Source organism: Lissotriton helveticus, chromosome 7, assembly GCF_964261635.1.
Source record: "Lissotriton helveticus chromosome 7, aLisHel1.1, whole genome shotgun sequence".
Taxonomy (NCBI): Eukaryota; Metazoa; Chordata; class Amphibia; order Caudata; family Salamandridae; genus Lissotriton; species Lissotriton helveticus.
In genome coordinates, this window is record NC_136068.1 from 1,650,037,823 (window position 1) to 1,650,055,961 (window position 18,139).

The 18,139-nt window shown below is 39.5% G+C and overlaps 1 protein-coding gene across 1 annotated transcript in view; it reads left to right on the forward strand.

Annotated features, from left to right (window-relative positions):
- The window catches only part of LOC144770637 (alpha-tectorin-like), a 116,443-nt gene extending 100,834 nt beyond the window's left edge, over nucleotides 1-15,609 (forward strand). Inside the window, exons 7-8 of the mRNA XM_078655332.1 lie at nucleotides 13,104-13,263; nucleotides 13,939-15,609. Of these exons, the coding sequence (XP_078511458.1) occupies nucleotides 13,104-13,263; nucleotides 13,939-14,111 (333 nt within the window). The 3' untranslated portion in view covers nucleotides 14,112-15,609. The remainder of the gene's footprint in view (nucleotides 1-13,103; nucleotides 13,264-13,938) is intronic.
- The last annotated feature ends 2,530 nt before the right edge of the window (nucleotides 15,610-18,139 follow it).

Consider the following 18,139-nt stretch of genomic DNA (forward strand, 5'->3'; position numbering starts at 1 on the left):
AACTCTACTTCTTTCCCTAATTCATTTTCATTCATTTAAATAGAAAAAAAAATAATCGAAACCTAATGCTAATTCTAATTCTAAAATAACTTGAATTGAAATCGATGATCACCCTATTAATAATTTTAAATTGAAATAAAATACTTTTAGGAATATATGATTTAAATTGAAATGTATAAAGTAGTAATTTTCCTCATTGTACAAATATTAACTCCAAAGACAAAGCTATTCCTAACTATTTCATTTAATGAAGATGTTTATATATGCTAGGAGCTTTGGCTAGGACTTTCGTCAAGGTAGAAAAAACAGAATCTGGGGTACAGAGTCGCCTATAATCACACAGAGTGTCAGAGGAGAAGTGAGATTCAAAGAGGAACCTCTGCATAAGGGCACAAGAAGGATAAGACTCATTAAGAACAGGCACTCAAGAGGCAATTTGATATTCAGACTATCACACACACAGGATAGAAGTACAAGCCACGTATACATATAACAATATTAACAATAAAGGGAATGTGTAAAGCACTCAGGTAAGACTAAAGCTCATTAAGCTCCTCTCCCACAATTACTTTTACACATACTGACTGCAAATTCCCACATATGAGATATATAGGCAAAGCCAGGGTTTGCACAGCTGATACATGTGGTGATGTTATAAAAGTAAATGAAAGACAATACTTACAGTGGAGCAGAAATTCCACCTAGCCGGTATCAGCTGTGCCTATAATAGACAAGGTGCTAACAAGGAGACATACTTAACATTAAAGAGCGGAAAACTAGAGAGCAAATAATTAGACACACAAGGAACTGAAATCTAATCTAAGACAGCAAGAACAGGGAGGTAGAAAACTAGAGAAGTGAACTGAGATAAACGGAAAAAAGGAGGCACTTGTAAAAAGGGATATACAGAAAAAAAGAATGTTCAAGGGTAAAGGTATAGTGCTAGCTCAGAAATCAAGGTAAAAAGAAATGCAATATCTCAGAAACTCAGGAAACAAGGGGTCAACCAAACAGGAACACTGCTACAATGACCAACTATAGACTGAAGGAACTAGGGCTTAAAAGGGCTCATAATAGTCACATGCTTCATGTTTGAGCAGGTTAGCACCTGCCAGCCAAAAGTGTGCTGTATTCTTCTAGCCATCTTTGGCTTGCAGGGGTGGAGACAAAGCAGCGAGCTGGGAATTTTAGGTGTTTGAGTTTTTAACATAAGCGGACTGGCCTCCACTAAACCCGGCATGGATAGGGCATGCACTGGAATTTCCAAATATCATCAAACATCCCTTAACTCAGTATGTGGGTATAGTAGAAGGTCTGGAAGCTTATTTGAACATTGAAAGGTTCCACAGTTAAGCCACCAGGTGATGGGCACAATAGAACAGGGATCAAATTGTGACAATATATCAGAACATTTCAAATGTAATAGATAACACAGATTAGGTATTTTGGCTCTCTATAGGGGCTGGAAATAGTAACAATATTTACAGATATACCGGAACCTAGATTGAGAGATACAGATTTTAAAGGTGGATATATAAAGAGTAATTAAAATGACCTGCACATTGGTGATCTGCCTAAGGTAGTCTGGGAGGACAGTTTCTCTGTGCTGTGCATGATAATGGTTGTTTCATTGTCTTTGTCTTTTTGGTTTTTGGGATCTCCATCTTAAGGCTTTGCCTCTGGTATTCCTCTCACCTACTGAGATTTCCATTTTGCATTAAAGCTAATTCTGGAATAGAGTTACTGAACAGAGAAGGGTTTTGAGTGAAGTCAAGTTTGATTTCGGACAACCTGAGAGTAAAGAACTGCCCCCTATCAATCTAAGAGCGGACTAAGGACTGCACTGTAAGCTTTCAGTTTTATACAGAGGAATAGTTGGAATTAAGTCGTTTTTGCAAGATTTTGAAGCTAGGGTGTTGTGAACATCGTTCACTATTTGGAACGTTGCTGCCTCTCTACTACAGTTAGATTAAAATTCTGTTTAAGAAGTTATTGTTGTAGATGTATGATAGTAATTGCATGGATACTGATTTTTGGATGATTTTTGCAAGAAAGGGATTTGTAGACTGGTCTCAAGGTTAAGGTATTTTAAGGATATGAAGGTTGGTTGTGTGTAATTGGACTGCATGGTGGTTTATCCAGTCAGGGATATTTCTGCACTGACAATTTTTATGAGGTAGAAAAGTAAGTAAAGGTTCTTTCCCTTTTTGGGTGTCAGGAGTTTGATGAACTGAGAGAATTCATGTAATTTTCTGATTTCGTCTAATAAAAGGATACATTGTTTTTTATATATGCACTTTCCTAAAATAATTGAGTGGTATCCTCTGTAATTGCTGTATTTGACGAGGAGCCTTAGCTATAGAAAGGGTACTCTCACTGTACCACTCTGTTTATTTTAAAGATACCATGAGTTCCGAATTTCTCTAATAAATTGGTGGGAAATCTTTGGTTGTAGGTTATGTGCTTCAGTATGATTTGAATGGACTCACTGTTCTCACCTTCATTGCAGAATGTATGTTAACATGATCTTGCCAATTTCCCTATCCCCTAATTTCAGTAATAACTAGTTTCCCTTTTTGTATTATTTTTCTGACTTTGCTACATATTAACCAAGAAACAGTATGATAGGTAAAGAGTCTGAGGGATATTTTTAAGACCCGCCTAGGTTATACTCCCCCGAGCAATACATCTATAACAACAAAACCTAGGGGTCTAAAAAGAGAAAGACTCTAACTACAACTTTAAAGCCACATACAGTGACTTACTTGGTTAGGAGAAAAACTACCAGTGTATGTTTTCACTCACAATCACTGATGGTCCTGTGTTTTTAGCTGTCTCATTGTTTAATTACCCGGAAGTTTTTCTCCTAACCAAGTAAGTCACTGTATGTGGCTTTAAGGTTGTAGTTAGAGTCTTTCTCTTTTTAGACACCTAGGTTTCGTTTGCTACATATTAACCTGATCTCCAGCTTTGTTCTCTGTGGCAGTCACAGATGCTGCAAAGAAAACTGAGGTTGTCTGAATGTACTGATAGTTTCAGGCAGCATAAGGGGGAGTTAGGTTATCGGTATCTTCCAGACAATAAAATCAGAACACTTCACTCTATATGTAGTACTTTTAATGCACCCTTCTATACAACATCTTGTATGCCCAAACATCCATCATTGTGAGAGCTTTTATTCTCTTTAAAACATCATCATGTTATTTCAATTAGTTGTTGGCATTCTGTTGACACTTTGCAAAGTATCTAAACTTCCTAGATTACTACATTGGGAAAGCCAGTTGCTGGACTAATTTATAATGCGTTATGTAGGACCAAAATATTATTAGTTCTTTTATGCATCTTACTTAATTATCCTCAGTGACAGATCTGCTAATAAAAGTATTACCAACTGCATTTATATAGTGTACAAAGTCATGAACTGGATCATATGTTCTATGGATTGTGATCAATTTTATAGTTATCTTCAAATTACTCATTCAAGTTATTTGTTCTTTGAAGAACCCACCAAAGGAAAGCTCATCTGTCTGCAATATTGTCTTGTTGTATCGCTGGTTTGGTGATGACTTAAAGGCAAAGAAGCTGACTCTTCGGCGGGCTGAAAGGCACTGGAGAATGGACTACTGCTCTTCATTAAAAAAGTGTTATCTATTTTTGCTGAACGACTACAAAAAAGCCATATTGAGTGCTAAAACAACTTACTTCTCAGCGAAAATACTGGCAGCGGAGAATAAATCCAGGGAGATCTTCTCCATTGTCCAGGACTTGGCTTACTCTGACAGGGCCACCCCTAAACCTTCCCCTTCCCAGTCCCTTTGTGATTCTTTGAACACTTATTTTTTAGAAAAAATTGTTAACATCAGAGCCAATATTCCACCCCCTTCCCCTGCTTTTTTTGAGCCTACTCCCCCGATTGTCCACGGTTCCCTTTCCTGTTTTCCTCCGCTCACTGAGGAGGCATTCCTTGCAATACTCCCTAAAATAAAATCTGGTTCCCCGGCGGATATCTGCCCAGCCTACATTCTACAACAGATTTATTCGGTCTGTCCTAAACCGCCTATTTCTTTCCTCAATAGCTCGCTGGCTCAGGGCGGGGTAACTCCAGCCCTTAAATCTGCCACCATAGTCCCCATCCTCAAGAAGCCTGGGCTGGACCCTTCCATTCCAGCCAACTACCGCCCCATCTCCCTCCTGCCTTATCTGGGCAAGGTGCTAGAGCGACACGTAACATCAGTCCTCAGTGCCCACGTGGAAGCCAATGGTGGTCTTGCGTCCCGCCAGGCTGGTTTTCGGCCTAGGCACTCTACCGAGTCCGTCGTGGTATCGGTCCTGAACCATCTCAGGGAGGTCATGGACCAAAACAACAACCAGGCCTTGGTGCTCCTCGATCTCTCCGCTGCCTTCGACACGGTTGATCATACCATCCTACTGTCCCGTGTCGGAGCGGCGGGGGTCGGGGGCCCAGCCCTGGTGTGGCTATCGTCCTTCCTGAGGGACCGTGCCCAGGCGGTTCGGTTGGGGGATTTCTCGGCCACCCAACTCAAAGTCACTTGTGGTGTCCCTCAGGGTTCTTCTCTCTCTCCCCTTCTGTTTAATCTCTATATCTATCCTTTGATCTTTGCCCTCCAACAGCTGGAGGTCACTGTGTTTAATTATGCAGATGACCTCCAGCTTATCTTTAATCTGTCCTCTTCTTCTCACTCTATCTCTAACTTTCAGTCTATTATGATTTTCATCAGGGACTGGATGAACCACAACCATCTGAAGTTGAACCCTGATAAAACAGAACTGGTCCTTACAGGTGGTTCCTCCAGTCCCTGGAACTCTCTCTTTTGGCCCTCTTCCTTGGGACCCCCTCCTACACCTTCTCCTTCAGTTAAAACCCTGGGTATCAAACTCAATAATCATCTCAACCTTCATTCACAAATTAGTTCTGTGGTCTCTTCCTGTTTTTTCGTACTTCGTACTATCGGCTCTGTTTCTCGTTTCTTTTCTCCTTCCGCTCTTAGGTTAATCATGTCCGCTCTGGTTGTATCCCGGCTGGACTATGCTAATGCCCTTTACAACGGTATCCCGGCCTATAGTCTGCAGAAGCTCCAGCTGGTTCAAAACCAGGCGGCCAGATTGATTTATGGTCTTCCCCGCTTTCATCACTCTACCCCCCTGTTGAAAGCACTACATTGGCTGCCCGTTAAGGAGCGATCTCTTTTTAAGACTGGATGCATGGTCTTCCAGGCACGTCAAGGGACTGCCCCTGCCTTCATTTCTTCTCTACTCAAAGAATACACCCCTGTTCGCGAGCTGCGGTCATCCACCCAATCACTTCTCCAGGTCCCCCGGTATAGACGCAAGAAATGGGGCGGATCCAATTTTTCTGTACTGGCACCTTCTTTTTGGAATTCCCTCCCTGATCATTTGCGTCTGGCTACACACTACTCTGTCTTCCGAAAAGATCTTAAGACCCTTCTTTTTACCCAGGCTTTCCCAATGTAACGTCCTCTCCTTCCCTGTCACCCCTTTAGTTTTGTTGTGTTACTGCTAATTTTGCCTCCACAGCGCCAAGAAACCGCATGGTGAACGTTGCGCTTAATAAATATTTTAAATTCAAATTCAATTCAATTCTTGAAATATGCCCTTAGTGAGGCTGAACAGATCTGGAAGAATACCATCAGAAAGTTCCTCTATTCATGTGCACTGCATAAATTACCAAACTTACAAAACTTGGAATTATTGTCCAATGTTTATTAGGGGTTTCCATCTGGTTCTTAGAAATCTAGTCACTTGACCTTTTGTGCTTTAAGTACAGAATACCCAGTTGTTTTCCCCTTTGGCATCTCTGCTACTTTGTACTATTGCTTATGCAATTCTCATCTGTGTTTCAGTCCTAATGTTAATTCTTCTTATAAGGAAATGTAAATCCTCTCAAACAATCTCTCACCGATTTTTAATTGTGCTGCTTTGGAAGGTCTCTGGAATTTATGACTTTTTATTTTTTTCCTCCTTTCCAATATCATCAAATCATATGTCTCTTAATACAATCTTTTTTTTTCTTTTACCTTCAAGCATCAGTCTAATCTCTCTCTGTTACTTTCCCTTTACAATTTATTCCTTTATTCTACTGTTCATGGCCATCTCGCTCGTTTTTTAAGTGGATCCTGATTCCCTATGTTGGTCCCCCTGATAGAGCAAAGGGTTTTAGGCATCCACTGTCAATGGGAAAATGCGTTAGTGTATACAGGGCATCATGAACTAATAATGTATTTAGTAAAAATGGTCACAATTTAGCACTGACTTCTACTGAATTCATTTGTATTCTGTGACCTGACCTTTTAAATGCATCTGGATTTCATTAAAAAAAATCCATATTAAGAAAAAAAAGATTGTTTTATTTAAAAGCACTCAGAATCATGATGTTTTGCTGACCCCAGAAGGCCTCCATCCCTGTAATGGCAGCGAATTGTTGTGGATCACAACATCATTAATACCTACCTCATTAATATTCATACAATAGTTCCAATTGTAACCCACTACTATTCAGCATGTTGGGCACTGAGCTATTAGCATGTTGGGCACTGAGCTATTAGCTCAGTGCCCAACATGCTGAATAGTAGTGGGTTACAATTGGAACTATTGTATGAATATTAATGAGATAGGTATTAATGATGTTGTGATCCACAACAATTCGCTGCCATTACAGGGATGGCGGCCTTCTGGGGTCAGCAAAACACCTTGATTCTGAGTGCTTTTAAATAAAACAATCTTTTTTTTCTTAATATAGATTTTTTTTAAAGAAATCTGGATGCATTTAAATCAAATGAACAGTTTTGCAAACGTTTTTGTCAACATTTACAAAGGGGAATCAGTTCCTTGGGGATCCCTTTCTGTTTCTAAATGTATGTACTTCCCCTTTGAGGTATTGGTAAAAGAATAATGTTGTGCAACTCTATTTCAAATACAAAACATTAATGTTCCATAAGGAACCGGTATTAGGAAGGGACTCCTTTAAGATGTACCTTACAAATAGAAGTTAGTTATTATTTCCTAAATCCATTTAATGGTTTGGAAAATGGTAGAGAGACGGAGATGGCTTGAGGTCCGGTAGGTGATTGGGCCTTTCTTACCTACGAGAAACTGTCTCGAGGATACCGCAGCTGCATCTCCTAGGTATCTTTCCCTTCCTATCTAGAATACTGTATCTCTTTTCAGTGGCACTAAATAATAGTTACATGCCATTTATTGTTTTTTCTACCCACTGCACTGTTTCTGGTCCTAAAGAAGCGCCTTGGATCTCCTCCCGAGACCAATAACTAGCGCGAAACATGTTGACCATTAAATGTGTCCAGTATGGGCATGCTACATTCTTCCAGCTACTGAGTGCCATTATCTCCCTCTAAGCAGCACAACCTTCTGTTTTTTTACTGCTGGCAGAGGGACGTTTTCTCTAATAAATTGTTTAGCCACCCTTCCAATCATCTTTTAGGACATTACTGCCACTCACCCCCACGCACCCATACAGCTTTATCTTCCAATAGAGTGACCCTTGGGGGACCCTAGGGCATTGCAGTGCCGGCCCGACAACATTGCTCAATGATGAAGCATGACATCCTTTGGGGTGTGTGAGGGCTCCAAGATCAAGACACACTGTTCCCAGCAAACATAGTATTAGAATGACCATAGTGTTTCTCTCTTTATTCCTTTTCCATAGGAACAGGGACTCCTGGGAGATTTAATAGTAACGTTCAGGAGCACGAGTCACTGGACCTTTATTTGGCTCCTCGTCCCCCCTTTCCACATCACTTTGTATCTTTACTTTAACTAACTTATCTTCCCCATGCCTGTATCTTATATTTCGCCCATCTCCATCATTGAAATTACCTTTATTTTGTCTAATTTATTTCATCAACCTTTCACTTTATCCCCAATCCCTTAACTTTACCACGATGCTAACCATTTCCCAGTTTGTTATTCAAATGCAATATATCTATCTTAAAAGTACTAGAAACCTAAACCCTAAATCTAACTGAAATTAGTCCATTTAATACATTTTGTGTCGTGCCAGTTAAAGGTTATGGGCTAGAATAACATTTTTGGGGATAGATTAGGAATATCCATCAAGTTTGTGACAGAATACCCACCAACCTCTAAATCAGGGCCTCTGTTACTTATTTGTGACACCATCCGTAACCCACCTATCTCGAACCCATAGGGCTCGACCACTACGCTCTGTAACTATGGTGAATACCCAACTCTAATTATGTTTTCAAACTATATACTTCTTGTTCAAACTAATTAGCCCTCTTAGTTGAACTGTTTTACAATTCGACACAAACAAAATATCTTTACATAAATATTCATTTTTACTTTGCCATAATTCTTTGAATAAGTAAAACACACGGATACATCAAAACATAATGTTCCAATAATCATAAATGCGTTTAAACAAACAATATATCATTGCAATTGTCTTCTTCAGTTGTCTGCTGCTGGCTCAATGCATTTCGGGCCGAAGATTGGCCCTTCATCAGGAGCCTAATCAATCTACAAAAATTATACATAAACAGTGTTCAGCATCTATTTCAACTTGCGCTATTCAAACAACACAGAAAATCACTCAAAATCTAATCCAAAAACGTATCATGATTAATCATCTGTACAGTTGCCTTTCAAAAATTAAAACAGGAAAGGCCCTTCACCTCACCCCTCTGTGTATCATCACTCTAAAAAAAACAAATCACCGACTTAAGCTAACCAGCATCTGTGAGAGCGACCTCCAAAGCTGGAATGGAAAAATAAAATGAAATCCCATTGAATTATCATCTCTGATATGCGCACAAACGCGCTGCTGCTCTAGAATTACAGCCTCTTACCTCCGCAGTAGTGAATGAACAAGGAAACGTCCATTGGTTCCTAGTATTATTCGCAACAAGAAATACTCCCAGATGAGTCTGTAAACAAACAACTCACGTCAATTACGGGTGAAAAACGCGGCTTACTCGACATCTATACCTCGTACCTGTGTTTAAAGACCAGTCTCTTTCTCTATCCTTTACTGCAACATCTTCTGCCGTTAGCCCCGACTCGTCGGCAATGTTATGACAATGTTTCTCTCTCTCGCGTCCTAAAACAACCCGACCCTAGGGTCGACATCAACAAAGGACTAACCAGTATCTTACTCCAGCGCCATCTTAGAAGAGGTACATTCGACATTGTGTGCAGGTGAAATACTAAAAACCCTCATGCTAGTCAAAATTAAACATGGTGAGAGGTGCTATCTGGAGTGATAAGAATTCCATACTACATCAGCCCTGAAAATCAACACGCTGTATCTGATAAGCTAGACAATCATTATAACATCAACAAAACTTTATCTATTCCCGGCGCAAACAAAACAACAACTATATATTCAGAATGAAACCAAAGGTGGTAAAGAAAGTGAAAAATAATGAAAAATAAATACACAGTAATGAAAGGTGTACTGACTTATAAAAACATGTCAATCAGCTCGAACCCCAATGTAAACTTTTCAAGTGTTACACGTGTCAACAGTCACAGAGCAATGCAATAAAGATCATTACAAAAAACATGCGAAATCTATTAGTTCGTTCAACCCCTTGGGATCCTGAGTTTGGAGCCTTTTAATCCAGTATATCTCTCTTTGAAGGAGGGATCTAGTGAGATCCGTACCCTCAAGGAGTTTGACTTGCTCTAGCACTGAGAACTGCAGCTGTGCTATGCTGTGCCTTGCTTCCATCCAATGTGTGGTAAACTGCTCTTTTTGTTTTGATTCCTAATTGTACTTTTATGTTCAGAGATTCTTATTTTTAATTTTCTCTCTGTCTTACCTACATACAATTTACCGCATGGGCACTTTATGTAGTAGATCAAATTCATCGAATTGCAGTCTGAGTTGTGAAATAATTTGATGTCTTCTCCAGTCAGTGGATGATGGATATTGGCTCCTACTATTACATTATTGCAATGTACGCAGTTAGTACACTTCTTCATTCCTCTATATGCATTCTGTTGTTTCTGTTTTGATGAAAACTTTAGAATCTCCTTTAAATACTTAGACCTGATGAACGCAAACAAAGGTTTACTTCGAAAAATCCCTTGAAAATCTGGCTCATTCTCTAGTAGATCCCAGTGTTGGTTTATGATGTTTTTAATTTTTTGTGAACTTGTAGAAAATTTCGACACAGATACATGTCTCTCAGTTTTGTCTTTGGGTTTCTGTTTTAGCAAGTTATTCCGCTCCAATGCTGAAATGCGAGTTTTTGTGTGGTCCAATAATTCTTGGGGGTACCCGCTTTCTCTGTACTTTTGTTGTTGGAGTCCCAAGTGTAGTTCAAAGTCATTAGGTTCAGAGCAAATTCTTTTCAATCTCATAAATTGTGAAAAGATGAGGTTCTTTTTCAAACTTGGAGGATGAAATCTTTGGTACTGTAAAGCATTATTAACATCGGTTTCTTTTCTAAAAACTGCAGTACATATCTTTGTAGGTTCCACTGAAAATAATAACATCCAGAAATGCAATCTTTGAATCACTGATAGTATGTGTGAATTGAATGTTTTCATCATAACCATTGAGTTGCAACATCTTATTCTCCAATTTCTGTTTACTTTCTGTCCACAGTAAAACAAATGTCATCAATGAACCTACAATAAAGCATTGTATGCTCTTGCCATTCTGGATCATTGTAAATGTAGTCCGAATCGAATTTAGCCATAAAAGTGTTGGCATATGCTGGAGCCCCAGCAAATCCCATAGATGTTCCTTCCTGTTGCAGGAAAAATTGTTCTTCCCATACAAAATACCTGTGGTACAAACAAAAATGTAGAATCTCTAAAATAAACACTTTTTAAGCTCTGATTATTGATTGGCGCAGTAAAGCCCATTCGACAGCCTCTATGCCAGCTTGGTGTGGAATAGACGTGTACAACGCTTTCACGTCCACTGTACATAGAATCATGTTTTGTGTTGGGATGACTCCTCCAATTTTTAGTAGGAAATATGTCGTGTCCTTTACGTATGACGGGCACATTTGGAAAAATGGTTGAAGAACATTGTCAATATATTGGCCCTAAGGCTCAAATAAAGTTCCACATTCCGTCACTATCGACCTCATTGGTGGGTTCTGGACTTGCTTATGAATTTTGGGACATTATGTTTTGATGTATCCATGTGTTTTACTTTTTCAAAGAATTATGGCAAAGTAAAAATGAACATTTATGTAAAGATATTTTGTTAGTGTCGAATTGTAAAACAGTTCAACTAAGAGGGCTAATTAGTTTGAACAAGAAGTATATAGTTTGAAAACATAATTAGAGTTGGGTATTCACCATAGCTACAGAGTGTAGTGGTTAAGCCCTGTGGGTTCTTGATAGGTAGGTTTTAGTGAAGGCACGGTTCAGACAAACGTGCTACCACTACAGCTCGCTAGGATTAAATAAAGTTAAGTTTGGATGAAAAAAAGAGTTCAAATCACAATATAAATTTAAAGATTAGGTTCAAATAGGTGTGCTTCTCTACCAATTTTCATTTAGACCATCCGTAACCCAACCATAAATTACATTATGTTATATTATAATCCCTAAAATTAATGTATAATAATTTTACTCATATTGAAAAAATTGAAAATATAAACTTATATTTATTATGAAATTCAAGTAATAAAAGGGAATCCAGGACAGCAGCCCCCCGCTTCCCCCCTTGCCCCCCATCGGTGGTGGATGGAAGAAGGGGTTGGATGTGACAGTATATAAGCGAGAGGTTGCTCCATAAATACCACAAGATATGGAAGGGATGGGCTGACTTTAGAGGTATAGCTCTGTGCCCAGCCCTTCACATTGGCTACTCACCTGATGACAATCAATTGAACATTCCGGGAAGGGGGCAGGCCAAGTAGGAGCGGGATGTTCGGTCTATTATTTCGACCCTCTTTATCTGGTAGAGGCAATGAGGGAGGGGGGAGAAGGGGGCTATAAAGGCCTGGTATTTTTTAATGTGTCTGTTTCTTTCTTCTATTAGGTCAATTCAATGTAGGCCACGTGGGCTAAGTTGCATTCTCAACATAAATAAAACGTGTTTTAAAAAAGTGAAGTAACGAAAATTTTATCCAATCTATAATTCTTTTGTTTCTCATTTACTTATATTCAGTTATATTAATACTAACTCTAACCGCAAATGTTATGTAATTAAAATGATTATATTACATAAGTAAAACGGTAACCCTATCTGTCAACTACATTTTCCCCTAAAACTAAATTAAAAATAATTTTAAATTATTATTTTAAATTATTTACGACAATGCTTAAGTTAGATATTGTGCTCCTTACGCTCTGAGTGAAGTAGTACAATAACTAAGTGAACACACACACACACATTAAAATGTTGTTATATCATTGACAGAAAAGTCAATTTGAACAAAGTAATCTGGTAAATTAAATATTGCTGCTTGCGCTGGGTGAGGCTCAACTCGATACTGGAAAACCTTTTTGATTAAACTTGAGCACTACCTCTCTAGCCTCTTGACTGCAGAGAATGCTGCAAACTTTATAAGTTATAGCTGCGTCACCAGTGGAGAAAACTCAATTGTAGAGGAGGTAAAGGCTGATGATGTCTCACTTTTCACTAAATAAGTTACAAAGTTGGTGCCAATAAGACAATTTTCAAAATATGAGAGTATTAGGCCAAACCTAAGGAATCCAGGAAATACATTTTTACCACTGAAACGAGAATCAAATTGAATTTCCATAATTGAGTATGTTATGGGGGAATTGTCTCTCTCTTTCTTTCTCTGTCTCTTTGTTTCACCACTTAGCTTTGTATTTTTTCTTACAATTCCAACTTTTCTTGTAAATTCTCTAATCCTTCACTTTTAAATGATTAGTCCCTCTTCTCCATTGCACTAGTTTTTGTTCCTCCTGCGTATCTTTTCCAATCTATTTTACATACTTTTCTTACCATGTATTTCTTTCTGTGTCTATATAGCAGGTATTTCTGTCTTCTTTTTTGGTACTCATGTATGTTGCTATCCTTCTTAGTGCTACTCTTCTCTCCCTTGAGTTAGTGCCACTTATTGATGGAGTTTATCTTCCTGTAGGCTGGATTCAATACTGGAGACTTGGAGCACTACTTCAACATCCCAGGCTCTAGGACGGCAGACATTGTTAACATTGCATCCACGTCCAATGTCGGAACTCCAGGCCGCTGGGTCTTCCGGGTGGATAAATTTACAGTGCCTGGTGGCTGTGTGGCTGGTGGTAAGCAACCGATAAGACTGCTAGAAGTGAAAGTTGTGCTTCGTTGCATTGGAAATGTGTTACTGAAGTAATTTCGGCCAGGAACAGTGAACCCTACTAAGGCAGCTTTGTGACCCGTTTCGGCATTGGTCCTTCAGTCCAGTAGGTGGATAAAAGGACCATTTATGGTTTTATTTCGTGACATTAGAGCACATGGAAACATAAAAGTGTCATCACTGGTGTGCATTCGCTTTTGTTTTTAGTGATGCTGGCCCCTTTTATAATTAAGTCCTATAAAGAGAGCTAACTTCAGTGCTCCAACACATCTTATCTCAAAACAATCTAGGCATGCTTATGAGTGAGCAACAGCTACCCTTGTAGCCATACTGTAAAGAAAAGTGTAGGTTTTACTTCACCAATCCTTCATCTCCTCAACTGTTCCTGCTGGTCCTCTTTCCTTACACTTTCTTTACCCACCTAATACCTTCAGGTCCTTTTCTCCTTTCCCCTCATAAGCATCCACTCCCTCACACACATCCTCTGCAGTGATTTTCATTATAGAAACTGACCTTTTCCTGGTTGAATATTTCCGTTCAGACTTCAAGCTTGTCGCAGCACTTCTTTTTGCAATAGAGGTATTTGCTGCATCAATCCATCAAATGATCTATTTCTTCTCTCCACCCCTCCCCTCAACAGTCAATTTTGCAAAATTCGGTGACATATTCTGGAAAGACGACTCGTGCGAAGAAAAGTGCACCTGTAAAGCTGATGGAGAGACAAGCTGTGCCAAGAACGAGTGCTCCATTTCTGAAATCTGCAAGCCAAACAAATGGTTCTTCGTTTGCCAGGCCCCAGAGTCCTGCATCTGAGCATCAGATCGAGCCCCGCTGCTGAAATAATGCCCGCAACCTTAAATAAATAGTGATTTCCATATTGTATGCCATTATCTCAGTACAACCATAGTTTGCTTCATTTGCATATCCCCATTCACAGCAACCTACCGTACTAGGGCTCTGGCTCCGAGTCCTACAGTTCTATTTAGGTTATTTACAAACCCTTGCCTTCTTTTCATGCAACTTGTACAGAATATCAAGACAAATGCAAGGAAACCACTTTAGTTTGTTTTGATAGGCTTATCTTAACCCACGCAAGAGCTGCGTTTCTGCTGATGTGCCCAGAATCATCACAAGATGAACACATGTTCCTCTCCAGTGACAAACCTTTTGCTTACTCTCATTGTCTAGAAGCAATGCAAAACTTTGTACAGTTAAACACTGAACATCTGTAATTGACTGCTCCATCATACTGTATAGGCCAGAACATTGATCAGTGTTGAAGATCACGTCTACTTCTGCATGCCAATTGAATTTAAACAACATGCTCAAATACATAGAGTGTTCTAATAAATTGCTGCCAAGTCAAATATTTTCGGTGAAGTAAGTCATTGAAAAATGTCTAGGAAGAAACAGAAATGTACTGATTCTCCCCCAACCTAAACCAGTACTATGTGCCCGCATGCATCATTCATGTGAAGTCTGCGTTTATGAGTGTGGTTGTCGAAGGAGGTTGTATTGCCTCCCATCCTGTGCATGTTGTTAAAGTATGGATGACAAGCTCCTATAGGTTGAGTTATAAGGGCCATATGTATTAGCCCTTTCAGGCTGCCACCCCAAAGCGAAAGCATATGGAATACTTCCCATCTCATCCTTCGTATAACCTGTTACGAGGCTTTGTGTTTAGCGTTTTTAGTATTCAGTGTGAATTCATCATATTTTCTATTGCTAATATTAATGTAGATGGCATATTCATCTCCATCTCTATCACATAACCATGGAAGTCTGTAACCCTCTGACTATCAGGAGAATATGCCATCAAAATTAAATAAATAATGCAAGAGACTAACAAAGTGTCCTCCTAAGTTCTTTATGGAATATGGTTCCCAGTTGTTTTAAAATAGAAACAACTGGAAAGAGTATTTGGGTTTAGGGTTCTATTGATTCATTTGGTCAGTATGTACCTATGTTATTGCACAAAGGGATGCACAAACCTACAGCTAAATGGAGCAACAGTGATTTGTCATGAAGATCTTACAGGAAAAGAATCCAATGCAAGAACTCCATGGACACCAATTAAATTGAAGCAGTTTCCCTCCCCATTAGTAGTATTTACTGTATATTCCTTTCATCCGAGGTACATTGCAATTACCTCAAGTGAAACCTTTGACAAAAGGAAGGAACCCATAAAATAGAATGCCATGGTGATGTTGTATGCAATTGAAAGTCAAAATATGAGACATATTTTGAAATGTATTAGAGGGTAAATTAGTCATAACACTAAACCATTAAAGAATAATAATTCATCACGCGGTTTTGCCTCCAAAAATAGTTTTTTAACGTTTGTTTGTTCAGATTTTCAAAAGTTTACAGGCATCCATTGCCATCATCCCATTACATGTACATGCATTAGAAAGTATGCAACAGAAATGTTTTTGGAAAAAGCATCAGTACAAGCCAGCAATAAACAAAAACAAATAGATGAGTAAAGGAGGATATCCAGCAGCAAAAGGAGAGGAAATCCCCCGTCCAAACAGAGTGCTTCACCAAGCAACACTCCCACCATAGTCCTGCTAAGAAAGAATCCTAAGCAGACAGCACAGTCACATCCGCACGCCAGCCCAGCAGCACCGGGCTCATGTCACCTTTCTCCCACACATCAGGTCACACAGTCGGGTCCCAACAGCCATCTGTGAGGCCCCTCCAGCACCTAAGAGGGCCAAGCCAAGCACAGGAGTTCCCCTCCAGTAGAACCAATCTATAAAACCATGTCGAACAACACACCTTTGGAAGGCAATGGAAGGAGCTCCCAGTGGAACAGGTGAGTAGCGTAATTCCCTGCAGCCCAAAATCTGAGTCAACCTAAACGTAGGAAGAGGCCCCACATCTCCTCAAATACATACAAGTGAACCTGAAGCTTATACCTCCGCCTCTCATATGTGGCCAACTGGTAGAATTCTGTTGTATGTGTATAATTCATTCAATATGACTACTTGGTGTCTGTAGTCCTTTCTTAGTGTCTCTACCTTCTCTACCTCCCATACTTCCTAAGAGTGTTCTTTCTTATCTTTTGTGTGAGGATTCCAACCTTGGCAGTTGATGGTCTGGTCAGCTGTGAGGTTCACTGCTCTGCTATCTTATTCTATGTAACTTAATAAATCTAACTTAATAACCTGAAGACGTGTCCTGCTACCACTTAAATTATCTACAACATTTTGGCGACGAGGATGGGATGTATGCCTTTATGCGGTGGGGTATCTACTCTACACATTTATGATGCTTTTATGCAATAGGTTGTGCACCTATACTTGGGTCATGTACCTATACTTTTATACCTTTGTGCGGTGGGGGTATCTACCCTATACATTTATGCCTTTATGCGGTGGGGGTATCTACCCCGTGGGTAGTTGTGTGCAACTGTGTGATGTTTCAGCATATTGGCGGTTACAGAGGGCAACAAGTGCTAAATCATTGCAAGTGCACATATTTACGGAAATACCTACAGAGGTCAGTCTGCACTTCGGTGTCGGGCTAGTCACTGTTTTTTTTTTTCTTTAACCTATGCCGAATGTAAAAGTAGACCAGCTCATTCATGGTGAGTGAAACGCTAGCAATTTCCATTTAATGCGCGTTGGCAGTGAACGGTGATAATTGACAGTATATTTTAAGTCTTTGAGTGTTCTGAATTATAATTTACAAACATTGTTTCGACAACTTCGTCATGTTAGAAGCTCGAGATGGCTAAATCAAATGAATCTAAGATCCCCTATTCTTGACAACAGTGCCATCTGGTGGTTTTTTAAAGTACTTTATTTGTGGTTTTGTTTCATTTACCTTCTTTTCAAAGCCAGAAAGATATGAGACACTACAAGTGATCTATTAATTAAAGCAAAGAGGAGCCTCACTATTTAGTCATGGTGGCATCTGTGCAACTACAGGGAGTTGTACCTTGAGACATTTGATCTTTCAAATACATGCATGCAGTGTGATGTTTTTTTTTTATGGTGATGTTGATACACTTATTAAAGTAAAGTCTCAAATGACATGCAAAGGTGAGAACACACCACAGATGTGAACATTTAAAGAAAAGAAGTGTGACGGATATGAATTTAAAGAAAAGAAGTGTGACGGATATGAATTTAATGAAAAGAAGTGTGACGGATCTGAATTTTAAAAAACTGTCTGACTGCCACCATCAATTTCTGAAGGGAATAATTCATTTAATTGTGGAGCAGAGTTACATGAGGCAGAGTTACATGTAAAATAAATATAATCAGACTTATTAGTCTGGAGAAGACGCCACTGTTATAATGTTTTGGAAGTCTGTAGATTTCAAGTGATGAATGCTAAATTGAAGATTGGAATGTGGCAATTATCAAGCGCGCAAGACGCTTAGTGCGCGCGCAGGTATTAAGACGCGTTACCATAATTATCAAGCGCGCTTGCCATAAGTCGCGAGACGCTTAGTGCGCACGCAGGTAATTTAGACGCGTTACCCAGAATCAGTACCGTGAGAGGACGAAGGATGTCCCAGGACTGGAAAGGGACAAAGATCCCAAAATTAAAACCGGGAGAGGACAAAGGTAGTCCCAGGACTGGAAGGGTTCAAAGGTCCCACAGTATGTACCGGGAGTGGACAAAGGAAGTCCACAAGAGTAATGAAATTTTGAGGGATCTTAGGGGTCTGAACTACAATCATAGGCCCACAACCTGAGGAGAAGACCCAGATCCTTGACACCTGGTCCAGAACTAGATTTTGGACTGTAAGAATTCTGGCTCTGAATTTATCTTTGGGATCATTTTTTCCAGAACTGTTCTATCTTCAACAATTAGCGAGAAGCCGC